Raw genomic sequence first — 22,021 nt, forward strand, 5'->3', positions numbered from 1 at the left:
TGAGACGGTCAGAGACTTTGGGAATGGATAGAGAGAGGGAGTACGAGGTGTGTAGAGGGAAGGGGACGCCAGAGATGGACAGAGAGAGGAAATGGAGATGAAAAGGGAGAGGGGGAAGGAGAAGATGGACGGAGAGGGGAAGAGGGGGAGATGGATAGGGAGAGGGGGAGGAGATGGGTAGAGAGAGGGGAGGTGAAGATGGACAGAGAAAGGAAGAGGGGGAGATGGATAGAGAAAGAGGTGGGGAGGAGATGGGTAGAAATAGAGAGGGGATGAGAAGATAGAGAGAGGACGAAGAAGCAGATGGACAAATAGAAGACTGGAACAAATAAATATCAGGGCAACGCCAGTTTTCTCAGCTACTTAGCGTATAAGGTTGCTGCTCGAAGTATTGTTCGTCACACAAATAACACGAGTGTGGTAGTAACAAAGAGAGAGAATGTGGAAGTCGGTTTATTTGTTTAGTCAATTACCTCCTTTGTTTTACCTTAACACAGAGATTAACTACAGTTCAGTGAGCCAATAATATTGGCGCGTAGATTCTGTTGTGACCAGTTATGCAGCACTGTTGAAATTCACCGTGAAAACCTCCAGTTGTCTTTTATTTTGCACCTAGTTTCGGTCATTTTCAATCTTGGCAGGGAATTTTTTAATTGACTTTCGATGTGAATAACCCTTCGGATGACAAATTATCTGTACAATTATTGTATTCCTGAAGTATTGTTGACTGTGATTGGCCTGCAACAGCACCTTGTAATCGTTTGCACTATACTATAACGTTCCTGCCATTTATGCCTACTAAGCTTGAAAATGGTCTGTGACTGAAACTAGTAGCACTGTGCAAAATAAAAGACACCTGAAATTTTTCATCACGTATGTCAAAGCTTATTTAGCAGCTGATTTTCCCAACGTAAGTTATGCCATAATTGCATTCTAAGAGTGATGCTCTAATATCTGATGTAATACAAAATACAGAACCGATCGAACAATATATTTATGTCAACAATTACCGTAAAATACCAGTGAGGTCTTAGCAAACTCATGGAGAACAGATTGACGAGCCGAATATTATGACCACATGCTTAACGTATTAGTCCACCTCTGGAACTCAACACAAGAGTGGTTCTGCGTGACATGAATTCGATAAGTCCGTGGCAGATTTCCGGAGGTATGTGGCAACAGATATCTAGGTATAGATCACACAATACCCATAAACTGCGAACTGGTTGCTTTTTAAGGCTTTTGTCATACTTAATGTACAGATTTCGAACTGCAAGTATACAGTTAAATAATATACTGTATTTACAGCACCAGTTCTAGAAGTACTTCCACACCGAAAAGTACATCCTTAGTCCAAACAAACATTACACGATCATAGTTTAAAATTATTAGTGTAAGTTTTTTTTATCAGAGTAACACACAGTTAACCATACGAAGCATCCGATAGTTGTAAATAAAATTATTGTAATGTACAGATTTAAAACTGCAAGTACACAATTAAATCATGAACCGTATTTACAGCATCAGTTCTACAATTACTTCCACATCGAAAACTACATCCTTAGTCCAAACAAACAGTACATGATCATTAGTATCTCATAAACGTAAAAATATTTTATATGATATCATTTTTTCCCAGAGTAACACAAAATTAAACATACGAAGAATCCCATAGTTGTAAATCAAATAATTTTCAATGTTTCATGGCAAAACCCTACACCATTCAAAGAATGGATTTATGTAAACGAACAATGAATTTTTGTAGCACCACACCAAATTAAACTGTGTTGCCTTATCTCTGCTTCTTTGCAGAATCGTATGTTTAACTGCTCACGACACCCGCTTAGATGAGGTTATCCGTGCTGTGCAGTTAGCCGTCATCTTTCCTAATGACAGGCATGTTACTGACTATTTCTGTATACTGACTCAAGATACTGGTCTCGCGTTTCTTTCTGTCTTCCTTACTGAACATTGCAAGTGGCAGTTTCTCAAGTACCTTAGATGTACGTATATCTGCCATACGTCGGTATCTGCCATCAGTCAAGAAACAACTTCAAAGGAAGCTATCGGATCAGAAGTGAGGCAGTGTGTCCTCTGCGAGGTATTCGTTTGCCTTAAGCAACATAAGCAGTCATGGGGTCACATGTTGTCTCTGTACAAGACCCATTATTCCATCTTCATCATCACTGCCCCATACGTCTGCTTAATTCTTCTCAAGCTGTTGTTCCACTACTACCTCATCATCAAAACTTTCTTTCTACTTCTCCTGCTTTTTTTTTCTTTCCTTTCTTATGGCTGCTCTTCATCTTTTCCTTATAGGATTTAATGTTATGTTTATTCTTTTTTCGTTTGGACATGACGAAAAATAAAGCGAATTTTTCTAGTTTTTTTTCAGAGAGTGCCTCTTCTTCATTAGCATCAGTCAGATTCTGGAGATGGAGATTTTCCCAAAAGGTCTGCAATTCTAGCTAGGTCAGTTCTCTCTTCTTGTCGGCGCTGATCCATAAAATCTTCTTCTTGAGTCCTGCGAAATCTTCCTCCATAAACATGGTAGCTTTGAGTATTCTGCGGTACATTTTATTCAAAAAACCAGCCGTGGTTCTATCGTTCAACAGAAAGTGCACGGGACTTTATAGCAGATGTACTTTGGGACGACTGCCTGCAGGAACTGTGCCTATCAGCCTGATACCATTTCGTATCATTTTATATGATTGTTCTGTCGGACGTATAACTAAGGCGAGGACAGCCAATGACCTCTTCAGTGCAGGTGCACACCATGCTCGAACTCTTACTAGAATCGGCGAAATGCTGCACGTAATGAGGATAATGGGCAACGAGCTCTACATTAGTAACGTGTGGGTAAGTTGAGATTTTGGGTGTGATGGTAGGTGTCATCCATTCATTTGCCATTAACACTGTGTTCGGATGAGGCAGTGCTGAGGACATCTGCCTAGTAAGCAGAAAACCTGTGTTCGAGTCACGGTCCGGCCAACATTTTCAACTTCCCCTCTAACTTCGATCAATGCCCGTTCGGTGCCAGTCCCTGAATTCCATTGTCCCGTATCATTTTGTTCCTTATCTAAATGGCTGTTCCACATTATGTTACGAATACAAGGCGTGATTCAGAAGTTTCATGACTGATTCATTTCTGAGTAGGGGAGCGCGGACGGACCAGTTCCGCCGGGTGGGAGAAGTAGTGCGGGGTCTCAGGGAACGAACTGACACTGCGACAGTTACCTGCAGAACCCTGGAGAGTGCGAATCGCTTGCAGCGTGAATGGGTGTCGTTGACCTCGGTCGAATAGTGGAAAGGCGAAAATGGGTCAGCACTTGGAGCAGCGTTGTGCGATTAAGTTTTACGTGCGTCTGAACAAACCCGCCACGGAGACTCTCAGCATGATTCAAGAGGCCTTTAAGGAGGAAGCCATGTCCCGTGCGCAAAGGCTTTCATGTGGCAGAAACGTTTCAAACATGACTGCGGGAATGTTGAAGACGACGACCGCTCTGGGAGGCCACCATCATCAAGCTGAAAGGATCAGAATATGGAGAGAGTGCGGGAACTTTTAAACAGTGACCGTCGTCTTAATACTAGATTAATTGCCAATGAACTGGGACTCTGTCAGAGTATGGTGTGTAGGATTATGACGAGAATTTGATGATGCGAAAAGTGTGTGCCAAACTGATGCCAAAAGTTTTGTCAGTGGATCCTCGCTGAAGCCCAAGAAAGCTAGCATGAGAAAGTCGTGTGTGAAGTGCATGCTGATTGTTGTTGTTGTTTCTTTTTTTGTTTTTTTTTTTGGTAAAGGAGTGATTCGCAAGGAGATTGTTGCTCGTGGACAGACTGCCACAGGTGGCTTTTACGCTGGAGTTCTCCGCCGTTTGAGGGATCGAGTTTCCCGCGTGCGCCCAGCGATCAAGGGCGATTGGATTCTCCACCACGACAACGCGCCTGCTCACACGTCGCGCGCCGCCGTCGAAGTTTTGGTCAAGTTCAACGTGACAACACTGCCGCAGCCACCCTACAGCCCCAACTTGGCTCCAAGTGACGTTTTCTTCTTGCCCCGAATCATGACAAGCCTAAAAGGGAAGCGATTCGACTTCATCGACGCCATCCCGCAGGCTTCGACGAGAGCGCTCGACAGCATGACGCCCGAGGCCTTTCTGAAGGGCTACGAACAGTGGAACACGCGGTGCCAGCGCTGTGTTGATGCTGAAGGATCATATTTTGAAGAAATGTAGTCTGCTGTAGTTAAAGGTTCAATAACTTTCTAGTTTTGAGTTAAGTCCTGAAACTTTTGAATCACACCCTGTATCGTTCCTGTGAAATGAGATCGACCTCTTACACTCAAGTCTTGTGGTGTTTTCATCGACGGACATCTTGACACCCTGCTGCTCTTTGCTCGCTGTCTCACTTCTGACTGGTACATTTGGATTCACTTGCGCGCTCTAGATGCTTGTAGGGGTTCCTTTCATGTTGATGGTTTTTTTGTCATTCCTGCCATTGGTGATGATTTCTTCTGGCCACGACCCGGGCTAACTGACGAATATCTTGAATCTGGCCCCACGATTCTACATAAAGCATCTCGTTTCAGTAATCAGTACATACGGTTCCCACATATGTCTCTCTAAATACCCATGCACAAACACCAACTGTTCGCAAGTTACAAACGATAGCCAATTTGATAACAAATTACGGACCAGCAGTTTGTGGGCGCGGAGCTGGTCGCCGATAGAATACGAGACGTGTTTCATTTGGTTTACGGAGATCAGATGAAATTGGTGGCCAAGACATTTCATTTCACTATCATACTTCTCAATCAATTTCAGGACGATTCTAGTATTTGCAGACGGACAGTTATTGAGCTGGAAGATCCCATCGACATCGGGATAGACATTGAGCATGATGGGATGCAGATATTCTACGTTAATGTCACTTAGTCCACAGCTGTCATGAACCCATCGATTAATAACACAGGTAACATGGACGTCGAGATGAATTCCTCTACCACCCTGCATCGTCAGCGCGGTGCATCTTTCGCGCAGGCTTTCACCTCGCAGACGGCTCATCCGGACACAAGCCTGGTATAACAAGAAACTTGATTTATTGAACCAAGCGACACGTTTCAATGGATCCACGGTCCGTTCTCGATGATCCCATACCCATTGCGGTCATAACTGATGATTTTGCTGGGTCAACGTTGGAACACATAAGGGCTGTTTCGTGAACCCTGTAATCCGAACACTTGTGCCTACACCAGCATTGTAATTTGACGCCTGATCTGTCACAGGTTGATCGTGATATACAGAGCGGGAAAGTCTTCGACCTCCACATCTACATCAACTTCTACATGATTACTCTGCAATATACAACTAAGTTCCTGGCGGAGGGTTCATCGAAACACCTTCAAGCAACTTCTTTGCCGTTCCACCATCGAACAGCTCGCGAGAGAGATGAACACTTACTTCTTTCGGGGCGAGCTCTGATTTCTCTATTTATTATGATGATCATTTCCCCGTATGTAGATGGGTGGCAACAAAATATTTTCACGCTTTGAGGAGAAAGTAGATGACTGAAATTTCATGAGGAGTTCCTGCCGCACCGGAAGACGCCTTTATTTCAATGATTGACACCCAAATTCGCGTATCGTATCCGTAGCACTATCTCCCCTATTTCACGTTAATACAAAACAAATTTGACGTCTTCTTTCAATCCTGTCTTCTGCGTACCCCACACCGCACAGCATAACTCCAGAAGAGGGTGGACAAGAGTAGTGTAAGCGATTTGTTTAGCAGACGCGTTGTATTTTCTAAATGTTCTACCACTAAATCACAGTCTGTGATTTACTTTCCCCACAACATTATCAGTGTGATCGTTCCACTTTAAATCATTCGTAATTGTAATTCCTAAGTATTTAGTAGAACCTGCAACCTTTAGCTTTGTGTTATTCAGCGCGAAACCAAAATTTCACGAATTCCTTTCGGTACTCTTGTGAATGACTCAATACTTTTCATTCTTTAGAGTCGACTGCAACTTTTAGCATCACGTAGAAGTCTAATCTAAATCATTTTGCGATTTGTATAGATTAAGAGTTGACTTTACAGGACGGTAAGAGGTACTTATGAACCCATGATCGAGGGGCGCCGGCACGGTAACTCAGCGCAGTAACATTAAGAGTGCGATGGGAATACCGCACCTTGGGTAGGTGGAAAGAATACATTGACGGCCAGTGTGATAGGAAGAACTTATCCATAACGTGATAGAATAAGGAGAAGAAGCAGGAGTCAATATAGAAATATAGGAAATCCACTATTACAATTAGAATTCAAAAGAATTCTTGAACAGTAAAATGGAATAAGAAAGAAGGCATAGACAACATCCTATTAGAATTATTAGAAACATTGGCGGAACTGTCAGCAAAACGACTATTCACGTTAGTATGAGGAATGTAAGAGTCTGGTGGTACACTATCTAACTTTCGGAAAAACATCATCCATAGAATTTTGAAGATTGCAAAAGCCGACAAGTGCGAGAATTATCGAACAGTCGGCTTAACAGCTAAGGCATCTAAGCAGCCGACAAGAGTAATACACAGAAGAATGGAAAAGAGAATGAAAGATGTGTTAGATGACGATCAATTTAGCTTTAGGACAGGTAAAGGTGCCAGAGAGGCAATTCTGACGCTGCGATTGTAACGGAAACAAGACTAAAGAAATGTCAAGACGCGTTCATAGGGTTTGTGGACCTGGAAAAAGCATTCGACAATGTAAAATGATGCAAGATGTTCTGAATTCTGAGAAAAGGGTGGGTGAGTTGTGGCGAGAGACAGGTAATGAACAATATGTACAAGAAGAGGGAATAATAATAGTGGAAGACGAAGTACGAAGTGCTCTGAATAGTAAGGGTGTAAGACAGGTCCGTAGTCTGTCATCCCTATTGTTCAATCTATACAGCGAAAAGCAATGATAAAAATAAAAGAAAGGTTCAAGAGTGGAATTAAAATTCACTGGTGAGACTTCTATCATCAGTGAAAGTGGAGATGGTTTACAGGATTTATTGAATGGTATGAACACTCTAATAAGTACAAAGCATGGATTCAGAATAAATCGAAGAAAGACGAAACTAATGAAAAGTAGTAGAAATGAGAACAGTGAGAGACAAAACATCAGGCTTGTTGATCACGAAGAAGATGAACGTAAGGAATTCTGTTACCTAAGCAGCAAAATAACCCATGACGGACGGAGCAAAGAGGACATAAAGAACAGACTGGAACTAATTAGAAGGGCATTCCTGGCAACGAGAAGTCTTCTAGTATACAACATAGATCTTAATTTTATTAAGGATTTTCTGACAAAGTAAGTCTGGAACACAGCATAGTATGATAGTGAAACATGGACTATAGGGAAACCGGAAAGGAAGAGACTCGATGCATTTGAAATCTGGTGCTACGGAAGAATGTTGAAAATTAGGTGGACTGATAAGGTAAAGAAGGAGGAGGTTTTCTGCGCAAAATATGAGGAAAGGAGTTTATGGAAAACATTGACAAGAAGAAGAGACAAGATAGTAGAACATCAGGGAATAACATCCATGGTTATAAAGAGAGCTGCAGAGTGTAAAAATTGTAGAAGAAGACAGAGACTGGAGTACATATATCAAATAATTAGGGACGTACGTTGCAAGTGCTACTCCGAGATGAAGAGACTGGCACAGGAGAGGTATTTGTGGCGGGCCGCATCAAATCAGTCAGAAGACTGATGATTCAAAAAAAATCTTCATCATCTGCAAACAGTGTAAGAGGCTTGCTCAGATTGTCTCCTAAAATGTTTGTGAAGCTAAGGAACAGCAGGGAGTATATAACATTTCCTCGGGGAACACCAGATATTATTTCTGCTTTACTTGATGACTTTCCGTCAATTACTACGAACTACCTTTTTGATTGCAACTCAGGAATAAGGTCGCACGACTCAGACAATACTCCATACGTGTGCAATTTGATTAAAAATTAATTGTGAGGTACTCTGTGGAAATTCTTCTGGAAATGTAAAAATATGAACCAATTTCACTTCTCGATAGCATTCATTACTCTGTGAGAGTAAACAGCTAAGAGCGTTTCACAAGAATGAATTTTCGGAATTCGTGTTGTCTCTTTGTCAATATATCGTTTTCTTCGAGGTAATTCATAATGTTCAAACACGGTAAACGTTCCAAAGTCGTACTGTATATCTATGTTAGTGATATGGGTTTATAATTGAGCGGATCATTCCTATTCACTTTCTTCGGTACTTGTGTAATTGTGCTACTATCCAGTTCATAGGTACAGGCCTTTCGAGGAGTGAACTGTTTCCTTTGCAAGTTCTATAGGTTTAACAATTGTAATAGAAGTCTTATTAAGAGCAGACGTGTTTCCTTTTATTTTAAAGCATTTCAGTGGTCATGTTTTTAAAAAAAAAAAAAAAAAAAGTTAGAATGTGTGTGAAATCTTATGGGACTTAACTGCTAAGGTCATCAGTCCCTAAGCTTACACATTACTTAACCCAAATTATCCTAAGGACAAACACACACACCCATGTCCGAGGGAGGATTCGAACCTCCGCCGGGACCAGGCGTACAGTACATGACTGCAGCGCCTTAGACCGCTCTGCTAATGCCGCGCGGCTGTTTTGTTTTTTATTATTTATTACATTTTTCTTCGTCTTCCACGTGTGTGTTAAGTATTTGTACACAGCACTTTCACTGCACTTAACACATTTACACTTTTGTTTGGGACACTTCCCAATATAGAAGTGTAAATGTGGTAGGTGCAGTCAAAGTGCTGTGTGCAGATACTTAAGACACGGGTGTGGAAGACGAAGAAGAATGTAATAAACAACAAAAAACTTGCCACTGAAAACTCTTTAAAATAAATAGAACGCGTCAGGTCTTAATAAGACTTTTATTACAGTTGCTACCTATACTGCTTGTATATGTGCAACTGCGGAAGAAAAGACAGGCAGAAATACAACGAAGACAATATGGTTTTAAATCGCTGCTAAGTATAGAGCTATTGTGTCAGCATACTCTGAGAGGAAGCCGACTGATATACAATCCGTGGCGGAGGCCTTGCATTTAGTGATTTCAGCTGATTCACTACACCTGGGATATTTACTGCTAAGTTACTCGTGTCGCCAGAAGCCCTTGATTCGAATTCTAGAAAATATACTTAGCCTTCTGTGGTGAAGGAATTTCCGGGAGCCGTGATCATAACTCAGCTTTAATGGCACTGTCATTAGTAACATCACCATCGTCATCGCGGAGTGAAGGAATTGATTGCGTCTTGCCGCTAGCCAGATTTCGGCACAGAGTTTCACGGTGGGAACTATCAAAAGCATCTCGCATTGAATTTCGCACTAAATTTCGAGGTTCTGTAAACGTTCTGTGATGAGTTGTGGGCATCCAGCATCTTTCAAACGCTTTCTGTATCATGGCGGTACCACACGAACAGGCCACCAGCCTTCCCAGTCCACGTGGTAAAGCAAACTCCAATTTGTCAGAGTCGATTATGTCAGTGGATTCTCACATTTGCGGGACGTATCATAGCTGTAATGATTCCTCAATCGTATCTGCTCCGCATACACTCTTTCCTCACCGTGTTATATAGCCAGCACGCAACCGGGTAGCATTCAATTTGGCAACGTGCCGTAAGCACAACGATTTTGGCTCATCAGTGTGTATTCAGTGCAGTGCCGATGAAAACCTGAATGGGGCAAGAAAGCAAAAGAAATAGAATTTCCCTGGAACGAGTAACCGGGGAACACACATTTTTATGCCACAATACTCCAGAAATAACCGCGAACAGCCTCAGAAATTCTGCCGTGGAGTTCGCTTTCACTCCTAAGTGCAACGGTTGTCTATCCTAAGACTCGTCTTACGTTTAGAGAGATTTCTCCAGTTGCATTAATTTTTATGCAGTGTATAAATGGACTCAGCCCAAAGAAATTATGCTCATTACACGCTTTATATGACGCCCAGTATGAACTCCAACTTCGGCTTGTTTCCCACACAGACAGTTCGTTTCTAGGACAGATTCGTGGTTACATCCGGTAGAGCAGGCCTTGATTAATCCAGTTCTATAACCGGTTTAACGAGTAGCGCTGTTGCTAGCCCGTAGCGGATAGGCAGAGCGGTGAGATCCGGTGCGAGTGACAGGGAGAGTCGGGCAAGGAACAGGAGGAGAACCACCGTGCTTTCGATTAGGTTTATTAGAGACTAGACCAATTCAAGTCACGTGCTCACAGTACAAACACGGCACGGTGGGTTACAGCATCGCTTTCAGGCCGTTCGGGCAGAAACATCACAATTTTTAGTTCCCTAGCCGTAACATGGTAATACATTACTGGCCATTAAAATTGCTACACCAAGAAGAAATGCAGATGATAAACGGATATTCAGTGGACAAATATATTATACTAGAACTGAGATGTGATTACATTTTCACGCAGTTTGGGTGCATAGATCGTGAGGAATCAGTATCCAGAACAACCACCTCTGGCCATAATAACTGCCTTGATACCCCTGGGTATTTAGTCAAACAGAGCTTGGATGGCGTGTACAGGTACAGCTGCCCATGCAGCTTCAACACGATACCACAGTTCACCAAGAGTAGTGACTGGCGTATTGTAACGAGCCAGTTGCTGGCCAGCGCAGCAGTCGAACAATTTCTGTATCCAGAAAGGCCCGTACAGGACCTGCAACATGCGGTCGTGCATTATCCTGCTGAAATGTAGGGTTTCGCAGGTATGGAATAAAGGGTGGAGCCACGGGTCGTAACACATCTAAAATGTAACGTCCGCGGTTCAAAGTCCCGTCAAGGCGAACAAGATGTGACCGAGACGTGTAACCAATGGCACCCCATATCATCACGCCAAGTGATACGCAAGTATGGCGATGACGAATACACGCTTCCAATGTGCGTTCACGCCATGTCGCCAAACACGGATGCGACCATCATGATGCTGTAAAAAGAACCTGGATTCATCCGAAAAAATGACGTTTTGCCATTCTCGCACCCAGGTTCGTCGTCGAGTACACCATCGCATGCGCTCCTATCTGTGATGCAGAGTCAAGGGTAACCGCAGCCATGGTCTCCGAGCTGATAGTCCATGCTGCTGCAAACGTCATCGAACTGTTAGTGCAGATGGTTGTTGTCTTGCAAGCGTCCCCATCTGTTGACTCAGGGATCGAGACGTGGCTGCACGATCCGTTACAGCCATGCGGATAAGATGCCTGTCACCTAGACTGCTAGTGATACGAGGCCGTTGGAATCCAGCACGGCGTTCCGTATCACTCTCCTGAACCCACCGATTCCATATTCTGCTAAGAGTTATTGGATCTCGACCAACGCGACCAGCAATGTCGCAATACGATAAACCGCAATCGCGATAGGCTACAATCCGACCGATATCAAAGTCGGAAACTTGAAGGTGTGCATTTCTCCTCGTTACACGAGGCATCAGAACAACGTTTCACCAGGCAACACCGGTCAACTGCTGTCTGTGTATGAGAAATCGGTTGGAAACTTTCCTCATGTCAGCATGTTGTAGGTGTCGCCACCGGCGCCAGCCTTGTGTGAATGCTCTGAAAAGCTACTCATTTGCATATCACAGAATCTTCTTCCTGTCGGTTAAATTTCGTGTCTGTAGCCCGTCATCTTCGTTGTGTAGCAATTTTAATGGCCAGTAGTGTAGTTAGTGCATCTGACAAAGCTTTGGCATTGAAGCATAGCCACATCTCGTGTCCTTGTCGCTTTTCGTGTCGGTAAACGTTTCTACGTCACCCTTTGCTAGTAAGGCGTGCCACTTAATGTAATGCTAGCCTCCAACGCGCTCTCTGCTGCCACCCAAGCAACAGCACTACTTAGTCGATGGTAAGTACTACATGTTTTTATTGTTTGTCTGTCACTGTAAATACATAGCATTAAACAGAACATAAAACCGAAGTAATCTGAAATCTCTTTATCGCACTGACAAGTAAAATATCTCTGTAAAAAGCGTGCTGTTCGTCAAGGGACATAAGTCGAAGTTCTCAGTTGATTCTGGCCCTTACGTGAATCAATTGGTGAGCTGTACTCTTTTAGGATGATGATTACGAGAGTCGCTGGAAGTACTGTATATAGGGTGTATCACAAATGAGGAAGACAAAAAAATAAAAAATTCTTAACGAATGAATTATCCGAATGGGCCGGAAATCGGTAGAGTTTATTTACATCAAGAGACAAACAAATGATTGCTTTTCCAGATCAATTGAATGATTTATTGAAGAGAAAGAGGTTCGCAAACTCAGCAAGTCAATAACGCGTTTCTCCACCTCTGGCCATTATGCAAGCAGTTATTCGGCCTCACTTTGATTGACAGATTTGTTGGATGTCCTCCTAAGGGATATCGTGCAAAATTGTATCCAATTGGGGCGTTATGTTGTCCTGGAATCTCAATGCCTGAAGTATAATTTTCTTCAGGGACGAGTCCCGCTCCGAAATGAGCCCCGATGGCCAGCGAAGACGTGTCCGTGAACGCTCCAGACCTCAGTGAGAATAGGGTCTGTCTGACGCCCTACATACGGCCCGACACGAGCGACGGTCTCTGGTGTCATTTCTTTTCATTGCAGGACCCCTTTGTTTGTCATCTGTGGCTGCTTTACAGCACAACTTTACGTCGACGATATTCTGCGCCCCGTATTTTTGCCCGTCATGGCAATCCATCCTGGCGTACTTTTCAACAGACTACGCCCGCCAGCACGTAGAGACAGTTTCTACTGTTTGTCTTCGTAATTGCCAAACCCCGCCTCGGCCACCAAGATGGCCGGATCTCTGCACAACATTTGCAGCGTTGTGGCAAGGGCCCTCCAACCAGCTCGAGAAAAAAAAGTGTGTGAAATCTTGTGGGACTTAACTGCTAAGGTCATCAGTTCCTAAGCTTACACACTACTTAACCTAAACTATCCTAAGGACAAACACACACACCCGTGCCCGAGGGAGGACTTGAACCTCCTCCGGGACCAGCCGCCCAGTCTATGGCTGCAGCGCCTTAGACCGCTTGGCTAATCCTGCGCGACCAACCAGCTCGAGATTTTGACGATCTAATGCACCAGTTGAGCATAATTTGGCTTGATATCCGTCGGGAAGGCATCCAACAACTCTGTCAAACAATGCCAAGCCGAATGACTGCTCACATAAGGGCCAGAGGTGGACCAGCGCTTTACCGACTTGTTCAATTTGTGAGGCGCCTTCTCTTGAATAATGCACCCAATTTTTCTGAAATTGTAATCATTCGTTTGTCTGTACATGTACATCACAACTAGAGATTTATCGTTTTCTTTCTTTTTTTTTAGTACTTTAAATTGTTTTCTTTCTGAAACGGCACGTCGTGCACAGTTTCACACGTCAGACTACAAACAAACAAAAAGTTGTTTCCATGTTCCTATGACATTAAATGGCAATGTAATTGGAATTTCATAAATATAAGGAAACGTGTATGAAACTTTGGAGTGTTGCTATGGTGCTGCATAAACTAAGAGAAAAGACAGTACAACATGCTCGCATTGAGCCATCGGCCGCTCTTTCCGCTTAGAGCTCCAACATCACGTGACTAGAGACTGACTGTACGTGCTATCATGGTCGACAGTGTGTGGTACACAAGTTCTTGTGCTATGTCTCGAACTCTGGGAGGCCTTTTTTTCCTTTATCTATTCTTCACTGGGTGACAGGTTCACAAATGTACTCTGTCATGTAACGCATCTATGGGAGAGTAAAATTTATGTTCGTTTGTGAAAGAACAGTTGGCGATCCACAGCTGTAGCAAGTACTTGAAAATTTAGGTGATGAATTTAGGAGACTACAGCACAAGGAGTCAGTCCGGGGAGCCTGCAGGGAGAGCCAAAGTGGTTAAGGCGACCGTTCACGATAAGCTGTAAGACCGGTACAAATTTTCGTATGTCACGATTGGGCAGTAGACCTATACACAATACAGCTGATGTCAAGAAATTTACAGTCAGTGAATAAATTTTGAAGGACAATAACAAGTTAGGAGACTGAGTCTCATCAGTGTCCCGTTGACGGTTAACTTTTTTCTATATTTTGTAAACAATAACACACACACAGAAAAACTAACCATGCTTGATATGCTGTGTGGTCCTCGAAATATTTTTCATTCATGATTTATCTTGAACAATTTTGTGTTACAGTGGTGAGTACAATATACGGCAATATAGCTATAATATGAGCTCCGCATATGGACACGTAGGCTGATGTAAATATTTTTGTTAAGTAAGTGGTTCTCAGGCCTGCTTAAATAATTCACCGGCATGAAACTTTTATCGATAATATACTAATGTTGCAAAACTCCACCGGCCAAAAATCAACAGACGGAAAAACCCCTTCACACAGTTACCATTCCCGCTATTGGTAGTTTACAGCTGTGGATGTGGACAATAAATTCTTATGCGGGTGGTGTAGTTAAACCGTCTGTCTACGGCTGTAAAACAGATTGCCTGTCACGAGGAACACGTGGCTACATCCGCAGCGTAAGGCACCGCTACAGGGAGTAGGGTGCCATCCTAGTGCTGCTTTACGGCCATTTACGTGATTCATTTGGCACAGAGATGGAGAGAGAGAGAGAGAGAGAGAGTCAGCAGCTGCTGAGAGCGTGTGGTTGTTGCAGCGTGCAATAGGAAGTGGTATTAGAGTTACGTGGGCAGCACTTACGATAGTAAGTTTGGTTAATGTAACACAATGGGACTTATATGCTCGTGCAGGCAGCATGTTTTTTTAGCTGTATTTATTTGGGCCTTAGCTGCCCAAATATTTAGTCAGTTACACTGTCGTTTAATATATCACTATTACATAAAGTTCCTTATATTCATAGGGGATTTCGATACATATCACTTTTTATTAGTTACTTATTACCACTACAATATATATAAACACAAAAAACAAATTATTCTTATGTTGGGGCTATTAATATTCCACAGGCTTCATCATTTCAATCAAATATCAGGAAGAGACTAACGCTGGACAGAAATAACCAAATATGATATAGCTAGCCGGCTGGAGTCGCCTAGCGGTTCTAGGCGCTTCAGTCTGGAACCGCGCGACCGCTACGGTAGCAGGTTCGAATCGTGCCTCGGGCATGGATGTGTGTGATGTCCTTAGGTTAGTTAGGTTTAAGTAGTTTTAAGTTCTAGGGGACTGATGTCCTCAGAAGTTGAGTCCCATAGTGCTCAGAGCCATTTGAACCGTTTTGAAATAGCTAAATGACTGCATACCGTTTCATCTTCTTCTAGCATTTTCTGGTGTACATCTATGGCATGAATCAAATTCTGGCGTCGCTGTGGCACGGTGTCTTCACATCTTGGGATTTGGGAAGGGAAGTTTACTCTTGAATGTATATTGCGATGTAGACTTAGATTTTTGGCAGTCAGGCAAGTTTTGTTGCACCTGTGGATGGGGGAATTCCCAGTTTGACATAGATTTGTAAATTTTGGCCTGCTGACCGTCGTAGCGGGAAGAGCCAGGAATAAGATGATTTAGAGAGAGTTGATCTTCGAAATATCGAGAGGATAAAACTTCTATTCTCTAGAGATGTGCAAGATTACTTCCATGTCCATTTCGCATTCTTGTGATTTAGGTTGTATGTCGTTATGGAAGTTTTAATTTTGAATGGCGTGTTCTTTTTTGGAATGAATTATTGAATCCGTTTTTGCTGTCGTCTACTGAGAGGTTTCCCAGAACTAGGACCAATCATCAGATTAGTTGTAGTGGTTACAAAGTCTATATGAGGTAGACCTACATGTAAAAGTACTCTTTGCATGACGCTGCATGTTGTCAACTGGTCAACAATTTCTATGTATCCGATTCCAGAGTGTCCTTTGACAAAGATAAGGCGCATTCCTTTGCGTTGTCTGATATGCTGGTAGACTAGGTGCCGTACATTGAAGTGCCAATAGTTTACTTGCAAATTCCAAAATAGATGTTCTAGTTTCTCTAGGGCGCAGTGAGAACTTGTTATTATCAGAATATCAATGATATTGTGTAATTCAATCTGAGCGTCTCTCGCTTTCAACTTCAACAGTACAACTGCTCGTTTCGGGGGCAAGCTTGTTCCATAGTAGAACAGAAGGGTGCAAATCTTGTCCCTTCACTCGATTTAAATCCGTCAGAGTATCGAGATAGTTGTATAGGTTGAAGGTAGATATTGTGGGAATTAATGAAGTTCATTGGCAGTAGGAGCAGGACACCTGGTCAAGTAAATACAGGGTTGTAAATACAAAATCAAATAGGGTTACTGCAGGAGTAGGTTTAGTATTGAGTAAGAAAATGCGAATGCGGGTAAACTACAATAATAGCATAGTGAGCGCATTATCGTGGCCAAGACAGATAAGAAGCCTACACCCACCACGGTAGTACAAGGCTATATGCCAACTAGCTCTCCAGATGAGGAAGTGACTGAAGAAATGTATGATGAGATAAAAGAAGTTATTCAGACAGTTAAGGGTGACGAAATTTTAATTGTGGTGCGGGACTGCAATTCGGTAGTATGAAAAGGAAGACAAGGAAAAGTAATAGGTGAATACGGACTGCAGGAAAGCGAATGAAAAAGTAAGTCACCCAGTAGAATTCCGCACAGAACATAATTTAATCATCGCTGACACTTGGTGTAAGAACCATGGAAGAAGGCTGAATACATGGCACACACCTGGAGACACCGGAAGGTTTCAGATTGGTTATACAATGGCAAGATAGAGATTCCGGAACCACATTTTAAATTGTGATACATTTCGAGGGGCAGATATTGAATCTGACCACAATTTATTGGTTGGGGACTGTAGATTAAAACTAAAGAAATAGGGAAAATGTAGGAAATTAAGGAGACGGAACGTGGATAAGTTGAGAGAATCAAAGTTTGTTGATAGTTTCACAGAGAGCATTAGGCAAGACGGATGGGTAACTTTGAGAGATGTAACGGTAAATGCAACAGATGATTAAATATGTTAAAAGACATAGCCTAGTAGAAATCCAAGAATAACACAGGAGAATGTATAAAAATGTAGCAAATGAAGCAGGCGAAGGGAAATAGAAACATCTGAAAATGAGACTGATAGGAAATGCAAAATGGCTAAGCAGGAACGACGGGAGATCAAATGCAAGGATTTAGAAGTATATTTCACTAGGGGAAAGATAGATACCACCTACAGCAAAAATAAAGAGACTTTTGGAAAAAAGAGGAGCAATTGTATGAATATCAAGAGCTGAGATGGATAACCAGTTCTAAGTAAAGAACAAACGTGGAAGGGCTGTATAGAGGATATACGCCAGAGAGATAAACTGGTAGGCAATATTATAGCAATGGAAGAGGGCGTAGACGAAGATGGGGTTGGCGATACGATACTGCGAGAAAAATTTGACAGATTACTGGGAGACCTAAGTAGAATCAATGCCCCGAGAGTATACGACATTCCGTCAAAACTACTGATAGCCTTGGGACAGTCTTGACAAAACACTTCCGCCTGAAATGCAAGATGCAACAGACATACGAAATACTCTCATACCGCAAACACAACACAATAATTTTAATTTCAAGGAAAGCATGTACGATCAGTTTTCAATATTTCCGAACTATCAGTTTAATAAGTCATGGTTGCAAAATACTAATACGAATTTCTTACTGAACAATGAAAAAACTGGTAGAAGCCAGCCTCGAGGAAGATGAGTTTGGATTACAGAGAACACACGAGGCAATACCGACCCTACGGCTTACCTAAGAAGATAGGTTAGGGAAAGAAAAACCTACCTGTGTAGCATTTGTAGACTTACAGAACGCTTTTGGCAATGTTTACTGGAGGACACTCCTTGAGATTCAGAAGGTAGCAGTCGTAAAATGCATGGATTGAAAGACTATTTACAGTACGTACAGGTAGACTACTTGCAATATGTACAGAAACCAGACGACTGTTATAAGAGTCAAGGAGCATCATAGGAAAGCAGTATTTGAGAAATAAGTCAGACAGGGTTGTAGCCTGTCATCAGTGTTATTCAATCTGTAGTTCAGCGAGATGGAATGAAGTCTTTGAGGTTTGCCGATGGCATTGCAATTTTGTCAGAGACAACAAAGGAGTTGGAAGAGCATTTAACCGGAATTGTCTTGAAAGGAGTATATAAGACGGACATCAACAAAAGCGAAACAAGGAAAATGGAATGCAGTCATATTAAATCAAATAATGGTAGGGGAATTAATAAACGAGGCAAGTGAAGTTCAGATGAATTCCGTTATTTGGGCAGCAAAATAACATGGTCGTCGAAGTAGGGAGAGTGCAAAATGTAGACTGTCATTGGTAAAAAAAGCCATTTCTGAGAAAGAGAAATTTGTGAATATTTGATACTTGTGAAGTAATTTAGTACTGAAGAGAAGTGTACAGCGCAAAAGTAACAGAGGAAGACCAATAGATGAATACGGCAAGTAGATTCAGAAGGATGTAGGCTGCAGCTATAAATTAGCATGGACAACTGCATCAAATCAGTCTCCGTAATGAAGATCACAACAGTTATGAGGAAGAGAAAGGAGTGATAAACCCCGAGCCAGAGGTAATTGAATGTCCAAGAAAAATGCTGACAAGCTAAACTTAAGTAAGCCGATAGTGTGCAAATCACGGAAGTAGGTAGGCTATTCCGAGTGAAGTGGGTTTAATGTGTCTGCTCAAAAGCTAGGGGATTGAAATACACACAACGAGTATCCCACTGACAATACAGATAAGTCTGCTACTAGGCGGCAATTCCTGCAATATCATGAACAGTACAAGGAAGTGCAATATTCAAAAAAAACTTTACAGCTCTTGTCACACAGGACATGACTCAGAGTCTAACAAAGCAGCTCTTCTAAAAACTGTTTTAAAAGCTGCCAAATAAACGAGTCTTTGTATTCGCATGAGAGTACATACTTGCAAAAAGAACATACTACGTTAGATTTTTAGGAAAAATTGTAGTATGAGAATTAAAGCGGCTAGCAGGCAATTAAGACGAAACACTGATTTTTATACACTACACTATGAATAAATTTTGTCATGTTGAAGTATTGGAGGAGTATTGTGAAACAGTGATACAAGTAAATGTTTCATTGTTGTGCGTGCGGGCAGTTACATGTGTTTCTTTTTGTTTCTCGTGTATGACAAGAACATCATAAAGAAATGTACAGAACTTTTTATAATATGTACAGATAGATGAATCAGAATTTCTTGCATGAAAGAGCACCACTCGTCTCCTATTTACTCTGATGGTTAAATTTTGTTGGAAAATAGTTCCCACTTACAGCCATCAAATGATATAGTCCTAAATCCTATAGAGCTGGCCTAGAATCTTTCAGAGTGTAACTATGGTCCATAGTTGTAATACATCAAGCACCTCGCTCTTCAAGCTGAAAAAAATAACGGCTGATGCTTTTAAAATATACTGTCTCCGGCACAACTACGTGTCGTAATTAACTCCAGGTATCGTGCAGCCCTTGTCTAAGCTGTGGCACCAAAAAGGGGGGAATGGCATGCCTCTCATCCCAGCTGCCTTTTCCCCTGCAGGCAAACATCCCTTCAAGCACCTTTGTGTTTCCGGTTGCATGCCCTGCAGGTGAGATGGGGGGCAAATCATGCCTTGGCGGCTGTTCACAGACGTCGCCTATATCGAATGGACTACTTTTCCACACCAACAACGAATCCACCAAGAGACTACGGTGACATCTCGTGACCAGGAGAGCCAACGGACAAGTAGCTCTGTATTTGTGACAGCAGCAGCCAATCATGTGATTCTATAACCTGTGGCCTGAGGCCAGCACAGACAGTTGCAGTTCTACTCCGAATCGAATTGCAAAGTTGCCAGCAAGTGCCTTGGACTATTGAGAGACGCTAAACTGGAATATGCCATACTAGTGAACAGACTTGTTATTAGGACCACCGCAGCCATACTGCTGCAACACAGGTACGGCATTAGTCGCTGGAGAATATTTACTGTGGGAAGTGTTAATTGGTCGTGCACCTTTCGAAAGTGTTGAATACTTGTATACCAGAGTTCATGCCACGGTAATTTATGAGTTATAATAAATAATACTGATAACACATTGACCAATTTATTTGTGCAATAGATGCAGAAGGCTACATTTGACTGGTTGTTAATCTAGGCCACACATCAGAGCGAAGTGAACCGTGGCACTCTTGCTAAAGAGTGATAACATAACAGCGGAGCGACTCAACGATAGTAGAGACCACGACACAACATAATAAAAAACAACAGGACAAGCTACTTTTGAGTGTGTACCGTTAAAAGAGTAGAAAAGCCATATATCGCACCAAAAAAAGTGTGCTGCCTACTGGAGGAGAAATACTTTGACAGACGAGGAAGCTGAAAACAAAATTCTCGTTGGATGCTGAAACAGATGACGAATCGACGGGAATAGCTGAGGAACGGAAATAGCTGGGGAACATAATTACATCATCAGGGAAGATAGTTTTAAGGATAATACCAAGCAAGCATCGTGACCAACAAAGGTGAGATACAGTATACTTACTGCTTCTCTTCTTGTTCTAAATGGTCACATCATTCTCGGACGTAAAAACAGTGGTGCTGCTTCTCTTTGCAGGTCTGCCGGGCAATAAAGCATAATGTCTGGTTATTTCAACATCAACATGACGTACTACGCTGACGGGGGTCGCGTTTACGGTACTATGTTTGTTTTTTGCAGCGTGCAACAGGACGTACTACGGCGACGTCGGCCGCACGTACGAGCTGGAAGTGCGGCGGCCGCGGGAGGACCGCCTGCCGTTCCTCTGCCACCTCAACTTCACGGCCGCCGGAGGAGACTACGGGGACATCGTGCAGGTGAGACGGCCCAGTACTCCTCTAACACACTGAAACAATAAGAACCCTTATCAATATATAAGAATAAATAAATTTATTTTGTTTGCGATTTCTTCACTGATTAACTCAAACAGCTCACGAAAATTTGAGATTACAACTAAGCAGATTCTGCAGGCTTCATTTTAAAAAAATATACATATCACTAAAATCAGTTTTTTTTTATTTACGACGCGGCTCCAAGGCTTTTCTCAGGTGGTAGTTCGGGTGTTTAGCTCAGGTGAACTTCTGCTTGACGGTGTAGCAAATTCTCCGAGACTTGTAGTGAACAAAAAACCTAAAGATTTTTAAGTGATTGTATTTTACTTGCATTTTAAACAGATTGTCGAGGAAATCTGCCTAACAAACAGGTGAAAATGAAAAGTTTTTATTTTTAGTCACAAGGGAAGAACACCAACTCTGGCACCTAACACAGAATGGGAATGTGTCTGCTTTATTACCCATCAACGCTACTTGTCAGTAGAACTTTTTACTTGTGTACAATCTATGATTCAAGATTATCGAATCCAAAGGCAATAAAAGCACAAGTTGTTGAGGAAAAACTACTCTGCAACAGATAGTTATGACCAGCAGTATATGTGGTATTAATTCCCCAAAATATTACACATTTGTTATAAACAACAAACGTTAACAGAGTCGTATTTCCCAAAATTTAGAGTTGCTGTACCGTCGAACGTTCTTACCCTATTCATCATCACAATCAAAATGTAGAGTTTCAGTGAAACGATTGTACCACTGCATAACGGCACAGTTCTTGGCGTGCACGAGGAATATTCGGAAAGTAAGTTCGGAGGTCTCGAAATGGAGACCACTATGAAAATCCGATGAAGCTTTGCACAGATGTGTTGGGTATTGTCTCTAGTATGCCCCTCGATCGGACCACGTTGCTCTTTTCAGTTCTGAGTGCACAATGATCGCATAAAAATGCCTAGGAAATAGTGTCTTTCGCTAAGTATGAGGGCCTGATCAGAGATTTCGCCTGATGTCAAGCATCCCACATAACACAGCTGTCATGCGTTTTCATCTGCATGACAATAATTCTCGACCGCGCTCTGCAGGGGCAATGAAGATGCTAATTAGCGATTTCGATGGGAAGTGTTT

The 22,021-nt window shown here is 42.3% G+C and overlaps 1 protein-coding gene across 1 annotated transcript in view; it reads left to right on the plus strand.

The window, feature by feature from the left end:
- The window catches only part of LOC124561711, a 198,553-nt gene that overhangs the window by 61,019 nt on the left and 115,513 nt on the right, over positions 1–22,021 (plus strand). The window contains exon 2 of the mRNA XM_047130939.1: positions 20,748–20,884. Within this exon, the coding sequence (XP_046986895.1) occupies positions 20,748–20,884 (137 nt within the window). The remainder of the gene's footprint in view (positions 1–20,747; positions 20,885–22,021) is intronic.

The sequence above is a fragment of the Schistocerca americana genome, chromosome 1, assembly GCF_021461395.2.
Source record: "Schistocerca americana isolate TAMUIC-IGC-003095 chromosome 1, iqSchAmer2.1, whole genome shotgun sequence".
Classification (NCBI taxonomy): Eukaryota; Metazoa; Arthropoda; class Insecta; order Orthoptera; family Acrididae; genus Schistocerca; species Schistocerca americana.